We start from the raw sequence: 19,602 nt of genomic DNA on the forward strand, positions 1-19,602 counted from the left end.
GGTGGGGCCAGCTGGCTGAGTAGGATGGAAGTGGCAGGGTCTGCTGTGTGTTTGTTGTTTGGGCTTGTGAGGTGTGCGGTCCATCCGGCTCAATAAGGATAGGTTCTTTTGTAGGGTCAGTGTCTGTAGATAGACCCAGTGTAGTGTGTAGGCAGACGTTTCTGCAGACAGCCCCAGTGTAGTGTGTAGGCAGACATTTCTGCAGACAGCCTCCTTGTAGTGTGTAGGCAGACGTTTCTGCAGACAGCCCCCTTGTAGTGTGTAGGCAGACATTTCTGCAGACAGTGTCATTTGAAGGCTGTCTGAAGCTGGACCTAGTGTAGTGTGAAGGCTGTCTGTAGACAGGCCTAGTGTATTTTGTGGGCAGACTTATCTGCAGACAGCCCCAGCCGAGTGGTGTGTGTAGGCTGACAGCCTTCTCCCCCTCCTTCTCCTTGATGGCCATAAGAGAACCCGCCCAGTTTGCCACTACACCATGTGACACACACATGCTGTTGTTCCATTAATGCATTCAAACTGCTCTTGTTGAATGACGTATACATCTTTGAGTCATGGAGCCAATTTCATAACTCTGTTTGTTATGAAATCACATCAGATGTATTGATAGCTTCCAAGTGTATTGTTTACTCAAAGTCAGGTTTACAAGCAGAAACAATTGTTTCTGAGGCAATTTTATATCTATGTTTAAAAACATTTTTACTCAAGATTATTTTTCTAATCTGATTTGATTTCTTATGTTTATGAAATTTGAAGCTAATTTAGGGTGCAGCAAGGGACAGACGCCATGACGTCTTTGATCCTGTGGTGAAACAAGCCTTAAATTTGGATGATTCTTTTTATGGAAAAGCGACTTTCTGTTAATTTTCTGGTATCCACTGTAATATTTTAGACATCAATCAGCTTTACAAGAAACCATTTTCAAGTAAAAGAAACCATCGATCATAGTGACCCAACAGCACATCCAGTCACAGAATCCTATGAAGGAAAAGGATTGTCTTTGAAATAATTGCAAGCATGTCAAATGGTCTGTGCATGAGGAGTCTCTGGATGACTTCATAACTTCAGTGGTAGAGATGTAGAACCTGGTGTCAATGGTTCGACTGTGACAAAGTGAGAGTGGGTAGAGAGTGGGAGGTGACGAGCTGAGTGCTTGGGAATGCACTTCCCCACTGTCATGGCATCATCGAGGGATGGGCTTTGTCGCTTCTCATGAACTTAAACACATGTAACAGGATAGTCTACATCAGCAAAATTCAAGCGGCGGAGGATTGGTGCATGTAATCCGGAAAGCGACAAATTTTATAAATTTCTCTACCGTTTGTACCGACACTTTCTTCATCAACTGAAATCACTGATAAGATTTAAAACATTTTGCATAAATATACCCAGTCCTTCCAGGGGAAAGTAATTAAATGTACCAAGGCCACACCCTAAAGAGTGATGTATGTGATGGTTTAAATATGTTTAATATGAAATAAATGAAAATTCTTTATGAAGTCATACATGAAAGCCATGCATGGTGTAAGGGTAAAGTGTCATTGACATTATACAGGATCCAGACTTGTCCATGTGTTACAAGGTGATGGAACTCTAAATTACACCTTCATGGGTTATCATCTGATTACCATTTTATGAGTGCTTCAGTCGTTTGCTGCTGCAAGTCACTACAAGTGAACTGACAGTTGGTTGTTGGTTGTTATTAAACGCCGTACTCATCAATATTCCAGCTATATGGCGTCTGTTTGTAAATAATCGAGTTGGACCAGACAATCCAATTGGGATTCAATGACATGTGTCAAGGAAGTCAGTAAGGCTGACCACCCGATCCTGTTAGTCGCCTCTTACGACAAGCATGGGTTGCTGAAGATCAATTCTAACCCGGATTTTCACGGGTTTCATCCTGATAAGTTAATACATTAACAGCAGGTATTGCCACATAACGATCCTCACAGTGAGGCTGGCACTACTCATATTGGGACAAAATTAAAAGATTTTAAAATTCAAGATTTTGCTTTGAAAAGACTAAAGCACACTAAATTGACGACTGATGAACAGTGGTGAAAAATATTAGAAAAACGTTAGTTGTCCACATGGTGAGTGTGTTAATGACAACTAAATTTTCTTTTTTCTTTGCAGGGAGCCTCAGGTCTGCCCGGTTTCACAGGAATACCAGGTATCCCGGTAAGTAGTTTCTCTATTATCCTGGTAACCTGTCACATTGTCTCCCTCGTATCTGGGTAAGCTTTGTTTACTTGGTGTATAAAGCTTTCACTGAGTGTGCATACCGGTTTAGACATATATTTCATCAACAGCACACTGCTTCATGTGGATTTCATAAAATGTGTCTTAGTTTTCTTGCAAATACATTTATGGTACACTCAGGGTTGATGAATTTTCAAGCGCATTTATAGGACTACTTTTCAGTATGTGTAGCTAACACATGTCAACTGACCACGCGAGTGGTGCCTGTGCTTTACAGTATGTTCTACCATGTCACATCATATGAATCTGATCTGGTGATCAGGTGACCTCATTGGGTGGGACAATATCTAGTCATGCTTTTTGAAAATTATTAATTTATTAAATTTAAATATTTTTTTTTGCATTTAATTTACTCAATATAAGTACATGACGGTACAATAGGCAATTTCATTGGATTTGCATCGATGATCAGTGGTTATTATTGAATACATTATGTCTGTTGATGTGAAATAGATAGACTGTGTCAACAGTCACATTTTACAAGATTTCAGTTTTTCAATATTCATGCATATATACACTGAGGAGCAAAGAAAGTATCTCCAGTTTCTTATTTATGTAATTGAAAATTAAAGGAATTGTTAATTTTGATCGAGTCTGTCTAACCATCACTCATCTTGTGCAACAGTTTGGAGAATCTTATGCAAAAATAAGTTGGTTAAGTGTAGGAAATATATCTGCAACGAAATATTCCCCCCGCATAAATTGCTTGAAATGTTGCAAATATGTACAAAAGTAGCACTTTTATTGATTTTCAAAGAGAGAAGTCTAAAATACCCATCAGCAGTTCTGTATTGCACAAACAGAGTGAGTGAGTGAGTTTAGTTTTACGCCGCATTCAGCAATATTCCAGCTATATTGCGGCAGTCTGTAAATAATCGAGTCTGGACTAGACAATCCAGTGATCAACAGCATGAGCATCAATCTGCGCATTTAGGAACCGATGACATGTGTCAACCAAGTCAGCGAGCCTGACAACCCGATCCCGTTAGTCACCTCTTATGACAAGCATAGTCGCCTTTTGTGGCAAGCATGGGTTGCTGAAGACCTATTCTACCCCAGATCTTCACGGGTCTGCACAAACAGAAGAGTTGTAAATCAAACTAAAGTTACAAAGAATAGGGTGTATTCTCTAAAACTGTATAGTAGTAGATCACTTTAATATATTATTGCAAACTTTAGATGTTGACCTCAGTTATATATAATTTGGTGCATGACACTTTGAATGAACATAATCTGAAAATTAATATTTGATGGGAATTATCAGGATAATTATCACTTAGCAAGTAGACTGAAACATTTCCACGAGTTCTCATATTGTGTTTTGTTTCAGGGTCAGTCCGGTATCGAGGGACCAGTAGGACCTCAAGGATATCCTGGCTGCAATGGAACCCAAGTAAGTACCACATATGTGACCAGTTATGGCAATTTTCCGCTGATCCACAGATTTCTGCCGATTTTATTTCAAATTGATCAATTCGGTGAATCGTCTAAATCCCTCTGAACCTCCTGAACACACACACACACAGCCATTCGATGACACAATATTAAGCTTACCAGCGAAAATAGATTTTCCTGTTTTCCTGTATGTGAGAATATACTCCGAAACTGCATGTTCCTCATATTACATCCACGAAATTTCCCCCCCTCCTTACACCCTCATCCCCCCACTCCACCATCCCCCTTTAAGGTGGGTACCGTTAGCTCCAGTTCCTTACATTGGCGTCTGTATGTCACAAATACTGTACCCTGGTCACTCTGGGTCCTATATATACCATATATACCATATATACTATATATACCATATATACTATATATAGCAGCTCATGACTACCGTAGCCATCTCCCCAATTCATACCCTGTCTGCTTTATCTTGACCTTGTAGTGCACTGAGTAAACAAAAGATGCTTACTCAGAGCTTTGTGAGGTTTATCTGATGGAATGGCTTCCCTGAGGTCCCACCATGAGTAATGATCATTCTCAGGGTATAACATTTCACCATGTAGGAAGTGACTCACTATCATACGCATGTTTACACCCGAAAATTGGACATTATCGTTTTAAAAAAGACAACAGCATGGGAGGAGGTCTCTTGATGCCTGTTACTTTCATATTTACTATTTTATTATTTTTTTATCAACATGTTTGTTTACTATGCCACACTCAGCAATAGTCCAGCTATGTCTGTGATAGGTGAGTGCAGACAATCAAATGATAGACATCAGGAGCATCTATCTATGCTATTGGGGTATGCATTGAAAACAGCATTGAAGCATTGATGATGTCAGGATAATTCCTTGACAGGCATTCCTTGTGTGGAATAGAGTGAGTGTTTTCCCAAATTCAACCCTTCCTATACAGCTATAATATTTATGTATGTGGTGGTGTGTGGGCCTGTGCATAGAGCTCAGGTCACAAATCAGTTGAAGTTAAGCAACATTGGGCACGGAGAGTACTTTGATGGGTGACCGTGTTTGGCAGCTTGACTCCTGAGAGATTCTATGACTTCTGTCCTGCCCCACAACGAAGCACATGTGATACATGTACTCTCACCTAAGGCAATTGAGTTTGTTCACAATTCCCTCTGTTCACCCAGCAGAAAATGGGTACCTAGTGGGATAAGTCATGTGACTATTATCCGGGGTAATAATAATCAAACTGTGCTCTTTGAGGAGGATATGAAGTCTGGACAGGCCATATACCATAAACACTCATCATCACCTACACACTGTCCTCCCTTCACCTACACACTGTCCTACCCTGTCCTCCCTTCACCTACCCACTGCCCTACCATGTCCTCCCTTCACCTACCCACTGCTCTACCCTGTCCTCCCTTCACCCACCAACTGTCCTACCCTGTCCTCCCTTCACCCACCCACTGCCCTACCCTGTCCTCCCCTCTCCTTTCACCCACACACTGTCCTACCCTGTCCTCCTTTCACCCACCAACTGTCCTACCCTGTCCTCCCCCTTAACCCACCAACTGCCCTGCCCTACTCCTGTCCTCCCTTCACCCACACACTGTCCTACCCTGTCCTCCCTTCACCCACCAACTGTCCTACCCTGTCTTCCTTAACCCACCAACTGCCCTACCCCTGTCCTTCCTTTCACCCACCAACTGCCCTACCCCTGTCCTCCTTTTCACCCACCAACGGTCCTACTTCCTGTCCTTCCTTCACCCACCAACTGCTCCTACCCTCTCCTCCTCCTTCCCTACCCACCAACTGCCCTACCCTGTCCTCCCTTCCCTACCCACTGCCCTACCCTGTCCTCCCTTTCCTACCCACTGCCCTACCCCTGTCCTCCCTCCCCTACCCACTGCCCTACCCTGTCCTCCCTTCACCTACCCACTGTCCTACCCTGTCCTTCTCCTTCACCCACCAACTGCCCTCTACCTGTCCTCCCTTCACCCACCAACGGTCCTACCCTGTCCTTCCTTCACCCACCAACTGCCCTACCCTCTCCTCCCTTCACCCACCAACGGTCCTACCCTGTCCTTCCTTCACCCACCAACTGCCCTACCCTCTCCTCCCTTCCCTACCCACTGCCCTACCCTGTCCTCCCTTCCCTACCCACTGTCCTGCCCTGTCCTCCCTTCACCCACCAACTGTCCTACCCTGTCCTCCCTTCACCTACCCACTGTCCTACCCTGTCCTCCCTTCACCTACCAACTGTCCTACCCTGTCCTCCCTTCACCTACCAACTGTCATACCCTCTCTCCCTTCCTTCAACCACCCACTGTCCTACCCTGTCCTCCCTTCACCCACCAACTGTCCTACCCTGTCCTTCCTTCACCCACCAACTGTCCTACCCTGTCTTCCTTTCACCCATCAACTGTCCTACCCTGTCCTCCCTTCCCTACCCACTGCCCTACCCTGTCCTCCCTTCCCTACCCACTGCCCTACCCTGTCCTCCCTTCACCTACCAACTGTCCTACCCTGTCCTCCCTTCACCTACCCACTGTCCTACCCTGTCCTTCCTTCACCCACCAACTGTCCTACCCTGTCCTCCCTTCACCCACCAACTGTCCTACCCTGTCCTCCCTTCACCTACCCACTGTCCTACCCTGTTCTTCCTTCACCTACCCACTGTCCTATCCTGTCCTCCCTTCACCAACCCACTGTCCTACCCTGTCCTCCCATCACCTACCCACTGTCCTACCCTGTCCTCCCTTCCCTACCAACTGCCCTACCCTGTCCTCCCTTCACCTACCCACTGTCCCACCCTGTCCTCCCTTCACCTACCCACTGCCCTTCCCTGTCCTCCCTTCACCTACCAACTGTCCCACCCTGTCCTCCCATCACCTACCCACTGCCCTACCCTGTCCTCCATTAACCTACCCACTGATCTTTCCTGTCCTCCCTTCACCTACCCACTGCCCTACCCTGTCCTCCCATCACCTACCCTTCGGGTGTTTGTCTCGGGGTCCACTATTCCCCATCCCTGTGATCCCCCTACCCCGTCAGATGAACCAGTAGCAGGGTGCAATGCCACATCATCTCCACATTAAAGCAATCAGCAGCCAGCTACAGCAGACAAAGCTTCTTTCATATCTTAATCAGTGTGTCAGGAGCATGGCATGACACACATGGGCTCAGCGCTAATCTGACTCCAGGATTATACAGATAAAGGGGAAGGAAGTTGTAACAACAAGCACATGCAGTGGTCGTCTCCAGACACCCAGTGTAGGGACTGACACTTCATGGAGTAGTGTAAACACTGCCCCTCCTTGTGTCTTAGCCAGACTACTGTGCAGCCAGCCCCCTAGCAGAGCAACTAACTCTGTCCATGTGAGAACACAGGAGATGCTTATTGGATGTAGCTGCTTGATGTTACATCATGCAAATATTTACATGATAATACTTGGACAGTGAGAATTAGTTTATTATTCAATGGTCATGGACATGTGAATGAGAAAGGAGAAACTGAGTTGTTTATTTAAGACCAATTTGTGTGAAGTTAGTGGTGAGGATAGCTAGAGGGGGTTGAGCCTTGTCTCAGAGAACTGCTTGGCATTTCAGTTCAGGGGGATGTAGTCCACATGTTTGATAACACAACTTTTAGACAAAATCCCTTGATATTCATGAAATACAATTATGGTGTCAATCAAATGCGATTAAGTTTAAATGGCAAAATTTTTCAGTGATATATGAAAATTGTGTTGGTAGTTTTGAAAACAGCTTACAATATTTAATGCAAGTTTATTTAAAAACTCTCAAAGGTTAAAGCAACAGTTGTACACATATGATATGCTGCACAGCTCCCCAAGGCTTCCAAATGTCAGGGTGCACCACGCATAATGTGCAGTTAAAGGCCGTTCATTTCTTGTTTTCATAAGTTGATATGTCTGGCGTCAAAGTGTACATTTGGGGGTTCTTACTTTGTCATTAGAAAAGTGTACTTGATAGTCATGGGCTGCTATCAGATTTTTGAAAAGTAATTAAAAAATTGTTTGCTAGAAAAGAAAAGGTTAATGTGATCAGGTCAACTCAGTAAAGTATTCATTTCCCCTAAACAAACTTCTTCTTCCTTATTCTACTTGTTCTTCTTTTTTCTTTTTCTTCCTCTCCTCCTCCTTCCTCTGTCTTCCGCCTTCCTCTTCTTCCTAATGATTAATTATGGAGGTTTCAGTCCCTCCCACATGCATGGGTAAAAACCTAAATGTCAACTGTACTATGCACCAACAATGAGTAAGCCCCTGTATGGCCTCAACACAATACTGGTGAAATATTAGCGTGTTTATCCCAAGCATCACAAAGACAACAGCCCACCCAGGCCACATGGTGCCACATTCACAGATAAAGAGAACTGGCAGGCCTTCTAGGATGCACTTGCTGCTTATTGTTTTGTCTTAAAGTGGCTGATTTCTGCTGAAACAAACAGGTTTCTGCATGTGTCAGCACAATCCGATGGGGGACACATACATTCTTCTGGGAACTCACTGTTTCAATCTCGGATCAGCTCAGATTTCCGCCATTACATGTCTTATGTCAATAATTCAAAATATTTATCTGCCCACTTGTTTCTTTCGTGAACTTATGCCAAAAATGATTGGGTGCATAGTCCCCAAAGAAGATATGTAGATGCCATAGATACCATAGATCATTATGTTAAATGATAAGAAAGCTGGAAATTGTATTCTCATATACCAGCCTCTAAAAATGAATTCTTTTTGTCATACAATGCAGCCCAATTTATGGTATGCTTGCCAGAGGTTCTTGTGACTCTGCTTGTATATCCTGTTAAAGCCCTGGCACAAATTCTCCATCCATCTGGGAGCACAGGGATATGGCTGAGCTCTGCCAACTACACGTTACAAACTCCCATGCAAGTTTGAACAGATTTCAAATTGTGTATATAAGCACTACAATTTCTGCAGTCAGGTGTTTATGTTTAAGGGCCATCATGCGGAAATGTACAAGTTTCACAAAGCCTACAAGTTCCACACATCTGTAAATTGTATATCTTACAGTAATTCATCAGCTTATAAATGTGCTATACTTGAATGAAATAGTGACTACCCATTGGATGAAAGTATTTGCCATGCTCTAAATGCCCCAGTTGTAAAGGGTTTACTCCAGTCCTTGTTGTGTTATGAAGATATACACACCAGGTGGATATGCTGTATAAGCCTGCATAGCACACACAACACCTATTTCAATATTTAAACCTCCATAAATTGAAAAACACTCAAGTCAATTATTATATATAAATATGTCAACAATTATGACTTTACATACTGAACATTATTTAATTAACCCCCAAAATTGCAGACCACGTGACAGAATCAGTGACATCACAATGGCACAACACAAGCACTGGCGTTTCCCCCAATCATGGACCAGTAGATTCTCTATGACTTTGTCCAAATTGTTTAAAAAAACTTGATCCGCATTCTAGAAGTTAGTGAGTCAGTAATGAAGCATCACGGCTTTATTGATAACAAGTTCTTGTTTACTGCATAGAGCGACATTTCAGTTAGGATTCTTACACTGTTATCAAGCTAAAACTTGATTGGTTAGTCAATCAAATTCCACAGTATGACTTATGGGCACCTGTGGCCTTGTCATCTATGCAGCAGGCTTAAATATTGTAGGTTCAAGTCATGGTTTGCCGAATTATGTTTCTTCATTTGTCAGCACTTTGGCTTCACAAAAGTGGTAAATGTCAAGCTATCCTCTCTCACGAAGCAAAGATCTGGGCTAGAATTGATCTTCAGTAACCCACCCTTTTCTTTGTAACTTTAGTTTGATTTACAACTATTCTGTTTGTGCAGACCCGTAAAGATCCGGGGTAGAATAGGTCTTCAGCAACACATGCTTGCCACAAAAGGCGACTATGCTTGTCGTAAGAGGCGATTCACAGGATCGGGTGGTCAGGCTTGCTGACTTGGTTGACACATGTCATCGTATCCCAATTACGTAGATTGATGCTCATGCTGTTAATCACTGGATTGTCTTGTCCAGACCCGATTATTTACAGCTATAATATTGCTGAGTGTGGCGTTAAACAACAAACCAACCTTCATGAAGTTGACATGTCATGATATAACTTCAATGCTGTTAAAAGTGGCTTCAACATAACTCACTCACTTACAACTTAACCTATTGTGCTCCTCTCATGCCTTTAGTTAGGTTGCCATTACCTACACCCAAAAGCATGTCTAAGTTAACACTGGTCCATTGTCAAGGAACATACACAATCTTGAGGCTGCCCATATGTCGTGTTCCTCTGATATGGTTCACTGCAACACTGTCATTTTTGGGGCTTCACAGATCATTATCTTGATTCAATTTTCAGCCTCATTAACATTTTGTACTCATCTGGCACCAGCACTGTTAGATAACCAAAGATTCCAGCAGTGGTGTCTGGCCAAATGTCATCCAAAGCCTTGTTATGTAGTTCACCATGAAGCTTTTATCATTGGGACATGATAATAGTCTTCAAGCTGTTTCCTTCAGTAAACTTGGCTAGTAGTATGCTGCAGTAGCATGGGTCAGATTCCAGTAAGAATTGGTGTCCAACAACCTTATGGTGGTCATAGGCTGAGGTGATTGTTATGGGTAGGATAGTCAAGCTTGGTGCCTTGGTTGATGGTACAAGACCTAAATGCTCATAATATTATTCACTGAACCTTAATATCTAAAGGCAGCAATCAAACAGCTGGTATATTGCTGGGTGCAATGTGAAACCACAAACACAAACCTTGTTCCTTTTACATGTTTAAAGTGTATTTTATAATTTGACCTACATCTGACCATGGCACTCTCTAATTTCTCTTAAAATGCATTTCTTGGCAATTCATCTTCTCAGAAACAAGAAGACCAGAGAATCTGTACCTACACATACTGGCCCCGATTTCTCGAAACAAACTTAAGTTTGTACTCAAATTTTAAACTGAGTTTGACAAATTGAACAGCTGAATTTTTAACTCAACTGCATTTTTTAACTAAAAAAAAAGCCCAAACAACTTAAGTAATCTATCCACCAAACTCAAATTGTCTGCTAAGTTTGAGTTTAATATTAATTTCAGTTTATTCTTGGAAATGCATTTTCCTGCGTTTTCTCAAATTTGAGTAAAAACTCAGACTTAAGTCAAAACTCAGACTTAAGTTTGTTTCGAGAAATCGGGGCCTGATTCCAAACAGCGATGATGTCCAATCCTCAATATGAATCCTCTTGGCAGCAAATTTTCAAAACCTATTCATGTCAATTACACATGTATATGGTAGTGTGATGTTCAGCATTAATGTTCTGTTTTTGTGATACTTCATATTCGACTTGCTTTTACCATGTTCTTAAATTCTCAGAAAGAAACACACATTTGCCTCTCAGATAGCTGAACTTTGGCATGTGTGTTTGTCCTAATGCTGTTATATTTCTGCTATTAATGTCAACACTGACAGTAACATTTGTATAGTTTCTTTGTTGATATTATTAACTGTTGACTACATATCCAGGTCAGCTAAAATGCAATAACAGTATGTTTATAGTTATGTGTATATTTCAAGATGTTGGAGTCTAGTCTTCAGGTGAGGTGATGTGAAATTGGGTTTTACGTCGTGCTTGAGAATATTTCGCTCATATGACGACCTGCATGCGTGTGTATGTGTATGTGCGTCTGCTTGTACTAGCCCAGACTTAAGCTGGTTTTATAGTGCTAGCCCACTGAGATACCGCAGTTAAGCATGAATACCCCACTCAGACACATTATACTGACTCCGAGCCGACCAGTCCTTGTTGTACCCATTAATGCCGAACGCCAGACAGGGACCAACAAGTACCATATTTTAACGTCTTTTTGGCATGACGCGGTCGGGGATCGAACCCGCGACCTTCCGCTCTCCGGGCGGACGCTCCAACCACTACACCACGGAGGCGGTCTAGTCTTCAGTGATCCAACTCATACCCCATGTTCTTCTTCTTCCAGGGAGACGCGGGTTTCTCGGGACAGCCTGGTCTGCCTGGCCTGCCAGGATCTAGAGGACGTCCGGGTAGACCTGGTAGAAAGGTAAGAATAAGCACAGAAAAACTGTCTCAGTTTTGTAGTATTTTGACTTAAATGTCTGCCCAGTGACCATTATATATCCTTGGCATAGTCGGAACATTTTCTTTTGTAAAATTAACATTTAGTCATGTTTGGTTTTATAAGAGAGTGGAATGTTTTTTTGAGATGAGCAGAAACAAATTTTTACTGTTTTTCATATATTTGATTATTGATTTTCCTGTCTTGCCATTATGATCATACCTAATACAGATTTCAATCAGTTCATATGGAGGCTGCAGATTATTAGATACAGCTCACCCTGTGTCTGCTGATTCAATATTCTTTTTTAAACCAAATCTTGTTTTGATAGTTCACTAACATAAAATGTTCAAAATTTCTGGCTAGATTGACAGTCTTTTGAGGTATTTGTCAACCAATTATGAATATAGCTTTCCATGGCCCCAACATTTGAAACAATTATTTTTCAGGTTTCCAAATGCACTATATTGAATAAAAGCTTACATCTGATTGGTTCTCTTACTATGACTAGTTTGTGTAAGCCATGTAAACGGTTTGGTAGTTTAAGTTTGAGTGTGTGGAAGAACAAGGTGGGAAAGCATGATTCTAATTGGGGAGAACAAATCCAAATCAAATATTTAGTTCAGAAATATGACTAAGTGTAATTGCAGATTTCAGTTAGTTGTCGCTAAAGAAATAAGAATTGTTTTTATATTTCATTGGTTCATATCATATCCTTTCCTAAATATATTTGTGATATATGCGATATTATGAACACAAATTTGACATAAGCATGTCAGTCTTGTTGATGCAACATTTGGTAAGTGTTGCTGGTGACGGTACCAGCACATTAGCATTTCAAATCATGATATACAGGTTATACTGTGCACATGCCGAAATGTTGTGTTCAGGTAGTAATAATACTCATTTCCAGCAAATGTACCAGATATATGTGAGAAAGTGAAAGGAGAAAGTGTAATCCCAAATACAGTATAGCATGTGTTTCAGATACATGTGACTGTAGAAGGTGGGATTCTGTATAGTAGTGAGTTGCCACTGGGCCGGCATTAAACAGAATAGATGTACCATTCACAAAGATATCTTAGTTCTAAGATCTTAGCTTCAGACTTAAACGCAGACTTACAGTAGTCCAGGACATGCCCCAGACATGCCCCAAATACCGGTAAATGTCTGGGACAAGGTTTTAACATGTGCGTGATTGATGAAATAGGGACATGAAATGTGGTATATCTTTGAAATCACTTTCAGCTTGTGTTGTATGTTTGTTGTTCTTTAAAGGGTGATCTAACTATGCTGTAGTATACTTGATACAATATTTGTGTGTGTATGAAGTGACATTAAGGGAGGCAAGTGGCAGTAAGACGTTCCCAATTATTTTTTAATCAATGCTAGAAAATGAAGGATGTATGTGATATATTTGTGGGTGTTACACAAACAGGGTATGTATGTGATATATTTGTGGGTGTTACACAAACAGGGTATGTATGTGATATATTTGTGGGTGTTACACAAACAGGGTATGTATGTGATATATTTGTGGGTGTTACACAAACAGGGTATGTATGTGATATATTTGTGGGTGTTACACAAACAGGGTATGTATGTGATATATTCCAAGGTGTTCCACCCAGGTGGTTTGTATTTGGATATGTGTATGGTATATTTCAGGTTATTCCACACATGAGATACTGTATTATGTATGTGTGGTATACATGGAGGATACTAAACGACCTTCCGTGTAATACCATTTTTATTAAACGAGTTAATGATTTGGTATCAAACAAGTGAAAGCCAGTTTGATACTAAATCTTTCATGAGTTAAATAAAAATGGTATTTCATGGAAGCGAGTTTAGTATTCTGTTTATTACTCTCCAACTTAATTTGATAGAAACTCGTCCCTTCAGGCCGCTGCTACAAAGTTCTAATTGTGAAAACTAAGAGAGCCCATACATCCTTATTCCAAGTACCATATCTCTTAAACAAATGTGGAGATACGTAAATCAGTGAATTTATGTAAATATGTTTTGTATCTCTCTGATGTGTCAGTAGCTCTGAAAAAGGCATTAAAGTACTATTCTATTCTATTCTATTCTATTCTATTCTATTCTATTCTATTCTATTCTATTCTATTCTATTCTATTCTATTCTATTCTATTCTATTCTATTCTATTCTATTCTATTCTATTCTATTCTATTCTTATCTAATACATGTTGCTTTCAGGGAGCACCAGGAGCAAGTGAAGGTGTGCGGTTTGGCTTCAAGGGAGAGCCTGGTGAAGATGGAAGAGATGGACAAGTGGTAAGCCATATCAAACTTCCAAAATGTCCTACACTGGTATTTGAAAACTTGATAAATATTTGATATAGATTTCATCAAAGTGATATAGGATGACTGATACAGTTGGTTACCACATGTTTCTTGATCAAGTTCTGTACACTTATATGGTTCCTTTCTGGTTCCGAGATATATAATCAATTATTTAAAAGGATTTAACAGATAACAGACCTAATAAAAAAGAATGTACTTGATGGCGTAATTTTACATTATTACATTAAGAGCAATGTCAAGATACCTCTGAAAATATGAACATTCTAAAAACATCCCAGATTTGAACCAAATGACAGATTCTAAGTGTGGAAAATCCCTGATAATGTTTGACATTAATGTAATAAGCGATATCATTTGTTATTCCCTAGATGAATCCTTCACCTTTGTAAAAGGTAATAAACAGGATAATTATGTTTCTAAAGACATCCTCCTGCTTGTGCTATCAAGTGTGAATGATGTTCAGAAACAGAAATATGTAACTGTGTGTACAAAAAGTAACTTTTCTAACAATGGTTATTAGTATAAAATAGATACAAATGTGCCATTGATTTTGTGCTTGTGTACACAGCTTCTGTTTGTTGACAGGGTTTCCCAGGTGAGATTGGTCTACCTGGTGATTACGGCTACCCTGGAGACAGAGGAATCCCTGTGAGTAGAATCAAAATACCTTCTAAAAGAATCATTATTTTGAAATTTATGACTTGTCAAACTGGAGGGGGATGATGTGAAGTCAGGTTTAGCATTGTGTTAAAGGGTAATGCCTGCCATACACATGCATAGATACATTGCAGATGCGTGTCCTAGTATGGACTAATGCCAGTGTATAATGCTGGTATACCGACACAGGCCTTGGTTTATCCCCTGTATGATGAGTGTCAGGCACGGCAACAACAAGTACCATATTTTAGCGTCTTTTCATATGACGTCATAGTGCAAACCAAAGTCCAGATAGCTGTCCTGGCAGATGTTTGACCAAGATGACCATGTGTCAAACTGAACACAAATGGGGTTACACCAGATCTGTGTGCTTCTATAAATTACTTGAATTGTTCTTTTGGAAGTTTGGTTTTTAAGGATGTATGACCATACACCAGTGTTTAAAGCTCACAAAATTCCAAGCCAGACAGCCGGACTGGTAACTTAAAAAAATTACCAGTTCGGATACAAACTTGCCTGTCCAGTTTTCAACAATAAACTGTAATTACACCTGTTGTGATTGGTTATCTTAACATGAACTGTCCAATCGTAAGTAGGTTAACATAATTTTCATAATACCTCAAACACCTCAAACTGACGACAAGAGATAATGTCTGATATTATGAAATATTTAATGGTAGGGGTAAAAACATCTACCAGACCACGGACAGGCTACTTTCGAAATTTGACCGTCCGAGATGAAAATAGACCGTTCCGGACGGTTGGGCAGGCGGGAATTTTAAACGCTGCCATACACAGAAGCTACTTTCAAGAAAAACTTGAATGAAGCTGTAATGTATAAGTCAAGGGTAAAGGAACCTGAATGAAGCTGTAATGTATAAGTCAAGGGTAAAGGAACCTGAATGAAGCTGTAATGTATAAGTCAGGGGTAAAGGAACCTGAATGAAGCTGTAATGTATAAGTCAAGGGTAAAGGAACCTGAATGAAGCTGTAATGTATAAGTCAAGGGTAAAAGAACCTGAATGAAGCTGTAATGTATAAGTCAAGGGTAAAGGAACCTGAATGACGCTGTAATGTATAAGTCAAGAGTAAAGGAACCTGAATGAAGCTGTAATGTATGTGTCAAGAGTAAAGGAACCTGAATGAAGCTGTAATGTATAAGTCAAGGGTAAAGGAACCTGAATGAAGCTGTAATGTATAAGTCAAGGGTAAAGGAACCTGAATGAAGCTGTAATGTATAAGTCAAGGGTAGAGGAACCTGAATGAAGCTGTAATGTATGTGTCAAGGGTAAAGGAACCTGAATGAAGCTGTAATGTATAAGTCAAGGGTAAAGGAACCTGAATGAAGCTGTAATGTATAAGTCAAGGGTAAAGGAACCTGAATGACGCTGTAATGTATAAGTCAAGAGTAAAGGAACCTGAATGAAGCTGTAATGTATGTGTCAAGAGTAAAAGGAACCTGAATGAAGCTGTAATGTATAAGTCAAGGTAAAGGGAACCTGAATGAAGCTGTAATGTATAAGTCAAGGGTAAAAGAACCTGAATGAAGCTGTAATGTATAAGTCAAGGGTAAAAAAGAACCTGAATGAAGCTGTAATGTATAAGTCAAGGGTAAAAGAACCTGAATGAAGCTGTAATGTATAAGTCAAGGGTAAAAGAACCTGAATGAAGCTGTAATGTATGTGTCAAGGGTAAAGAACCTGAATGAAGCTGTAATGTATAAAGTCAAGGGTAAAGGAACCTGAATGAAGCTGTAATGTATGTGTCAAGGGTAAAGGAACCTGAATGAAGCTGTAATGTATAAGTCAAGGGTAAAAAGAACCTGAATGAAGCTGTAATGTAAGTCAAGGGTAAAAGAACCTGAATGAAGCTGTAATGTATAAGTCAAGGGTAAAAGAACCTGAATGAAGCTGTAATGTATAAGTCAAGGGTAAAAGAACCTGAATGAAGCTGTAATGTATAAGTCAAGGGTAAAGGAACCTGAATGAAGCTGTAATGTATAAGTCAAGAGTAAAAGAACCTGAATGACGCTGTAATGTATAAGTCAAGGGTAAAGGAACCTGAATGAAGCTGTAATGTAAAAGTCAAAGGTTAAAAGAACCTGAATGAAGCTGTAATGTATAAGTCAAGGGTAAAAGAACCTGAATGAAGCTGTAATGTATAAGTCAAGGGTAAAGGAACCTGAATGAAGCTGTAATGTATAAGTCAAGAGTAAAAGAACCTGAATGAAGCTGTAATGTATAAGTCAAGGGTAAAGGAACCTGAATGAAGCTGTAATGTATAAGTCAAGGGTAAAAGAACCTGAATGAAGCTGTAATGTATAAGTCAAGGGGGTAAAAGGAACCTGAATGAAGCTGTAATGTATAAGTCAAGAGTAAAAGAACCTGAATGACGCTGTAATGTATAAGTCAAGGGTAAAGGAACCTGAATGAAGCTGTAATGTAAAAGTCAAAGGTTAAAAGAACCTGAATGAAGCTGTAATGTATAAGTCAAGAGTAAAAGAACCTGAATGAAGCTGTAATGTATAAGTCAAGGGTAAAGGAACCTGAATGAAGCTGTAATGTATAAGTCAAGGGTAAAGGAACCTGAATGAAGCTGTAATGTATGTGTCAAGGGTAAAGGAACCTGAATGAAGCTGTAATGTATAAGTCAAGGGTAAAAGAACCTGAATGAAGCTGTAATGTATAAGTCAAGGGTAAAAGAACCTGAATGAAGCTGTAATGTATAAGTCAAGGGTAAAAGAACCTGAATGAAGCTGTAATGTATAAGTCAAGGGTAAAGGAACCTGAATGAAGCTGTAATGTATAAGTCAAGGGTAAAAGAACCTGAATGAAGCTGTAATGTATAAGTCAAGGGTAAAAGAACCTGAATGAAGCTGTAATGTATAAGTCAAGGGTAAAGGAACCTGAATGAAGCTGTAATGTATAAGTCAAGGGTAAAAGAACCTGAATGAAGCTGTAATGTATAAGTCAAGGGTAAAAGAACCTGAATGAAGCTGTAATGTAGGTGTCAAGGGTAAAGGAACCTGTAATAAGGTGGCTTCAGGTTCACTCTGCTGCTTCTTCCTTGAATCGCTGCATTTTGTGGCCAACTTTGATGATTTGGCCTACTTTTTTTCATTGCATCAACCACTCATTCGCCTTCCCAGAATCGATAATTTTGAAACAACACAGTGATCATATTGTTGACTTTGGTGTAGAACTGAAAACAGATATATCAAGTCAAATAAGTAACCATGATTACTGTGTCTCAGTCAGACAAGGACAAACTTTATGGATGAACAACTTCTTTATTCAGGTGATGCAACGTTTTGATACAGATTCTTGTATCATTGTCAGGCAGGTATGAAGTTTTGTCTGAGTTATAAGTGAATGAGCTGTGGTGGTACCATCATACTGTCCATGCAGCAACATCATGCTATGGGTCGAGGTACACTGATGGCACGGTCACATTGTGTTTCAGGGTGTATCAGGGTTGCCCGGTCCCAAGGGATACAAAGGTTTGCCGGGTGCCATGAAACTGGGACATAAAGGAGCAAAGGTAACTAACGACATCCATGGTGATGTCAACCCGGAACACATTCTGTGATCGGGAAATCATGAGACTGTGTTCATTTTACTTCTGAAATCAACAGATTTACTTGATTTCTATTACATAAATCATGTGGTTGACATATACATACATTGTAATTGTGTAGGATGACCTATAGTTGAGTCAAGTTTCGAAAATGTTTCAGATAGATAGTGAATGCCTGACTAAAGACAAACTCCAACTACAATAATGTCATGTCATCATAATGGTTTGTTGTCAATACATACAGCAAAATATTGACAGAGATGTTTTCATACAGTTAGATTAATTCTGTTATGTCCATTGTGTGTTTGTTCAGGGAGACACTGGTGACCCAGGTCCACCAGGGAAGTTCCCCGTAGTTGGACCTGTAGAGGTCCGGTCTGGTATTCCAGGAGACAAGGGTGAAACCGGTCCTAAAGGACCTGTAGGAGATCCGGGCGACAAGGGCATGGAAGGAGACAGGGTAGGTGCTCGAACATTTTCTCCCAACCTGCTACATCTTTCAGCGTAACTCTGGACTGGATGAAACATCTTTTGTAGATATCATTTGATTGGTGAATCCCATTTATGGCAATTTTTAAAGAAAATTATGCAGATATTTATTATCATGGTTGAAAATTATTGCTAGGTATGTATGCAATGACAGTTCATCTGTGTGTCAGTTATCTTAGCTAAAATAAGAGGTTCTAACTAAGGGAGACAATTATGTGCCTAAGGTTAGGGAAAACCACGTATTACAACCATGGTGTTAATTTTCTGTGTTTAGTAGCTCAAGTCAATATCATAAATTCTATGATGCTTCACTATGAAATCAAAGGTCCCAACAGTACTATATCAGGCAGTAAAGTGCACTATGTACTCATGCTTTAACTAAAATAGTTCAGGGCAAAACTGTGCATTATTATATTATACATGGGGGTATGGCGAACGGTATGATATGTGTGATATGATTAGCACTACATTAAACACTGTTTCAGTATAACTGTCTGTCATAGTATGGTTAAGCTTACAATAAACACTGTGTATCTATTTCAATGTAACTGTTTGACAACTATGTGTTAATGTTCAACAATGTTTCAGGGTGCTTCTGGTCTGAGTGGACTGAAGGGGCCCAAGGGAATGGATGGACCTCCAGGAAGGAGGGTATGTGTTCACTTCTCCAAGCACCCTTTGCTGTGCCCTATCATTTTAAATGAATACATGACTGAGATTAATAAAGCATTTCAAATTATCCCAGCAGGCTTCCAGATTGGAAGA

At 40.3% G+C, this 19,602-nt stretch overlaps 1 protein-coding gene across 1 annotated transcript in view; it reads left to right on the forward strand.

Annotated features, from left to right (window-relative positions):
• The window catches only part of LOC124277646 (collagen alpha-5(IV) chain-like), a 65,126-nt gene that overhangs the window by 7,597 nt on the left and 37,927 nt on the right, over positions 1 to 19,602 (forward strand). Inside the window, exons 4-11 of the mRNA XM_046713375.1 lie at positions 2,137 to 2,181; positions 3,593 to 3,655; positions 11,690 to 11,770; positions 14,008 to 14,085; positions 14,701 to 14,763; positions 18,235 to 18,312; positions 18,662 to 18,808; positions 19,426 to 19,488. Of these exons, the coding sequence (XP_046569331.1) occupies positions 2,137 to 2,181; positions 3,593 to 3,655; positions 11,690 to 11,770; positions 14,008 to 14,085; positions 14,701 to 14,763; positions 18,235 to 18,312; positions 18,662 to 18,808; positions 19,426 to 19,488 (618 nt within the window). The remainder of the gene's footprint in view (positions 1 to 2,136; positions 2,182 to 3,592; positions 3,656 to 11,689; positions 11,771 to 14,007; positions 14,086 to 14,700; positions 14,764 to 18,234; positions 18,313 to 18,661; positions 18,809 to 19,425; positions 19,489 to 19,602) is intronic.

Source organism: Haliotis rubra, unplaced genomic scaffold, assembly GCF_003918875.1.
Source record: "Haliotis rubra isolate DU_JTF1 unplaced genomic scaffold, ASM391887v1 Scf106, whole genome shotgun sequence".
NCBI classification, from domain to species: Eukaryota; Metazoa; Mollusca; class Gastropoda; order Lepetellida; family Haliotidae; genus Haliotis; species Haliotis rubra.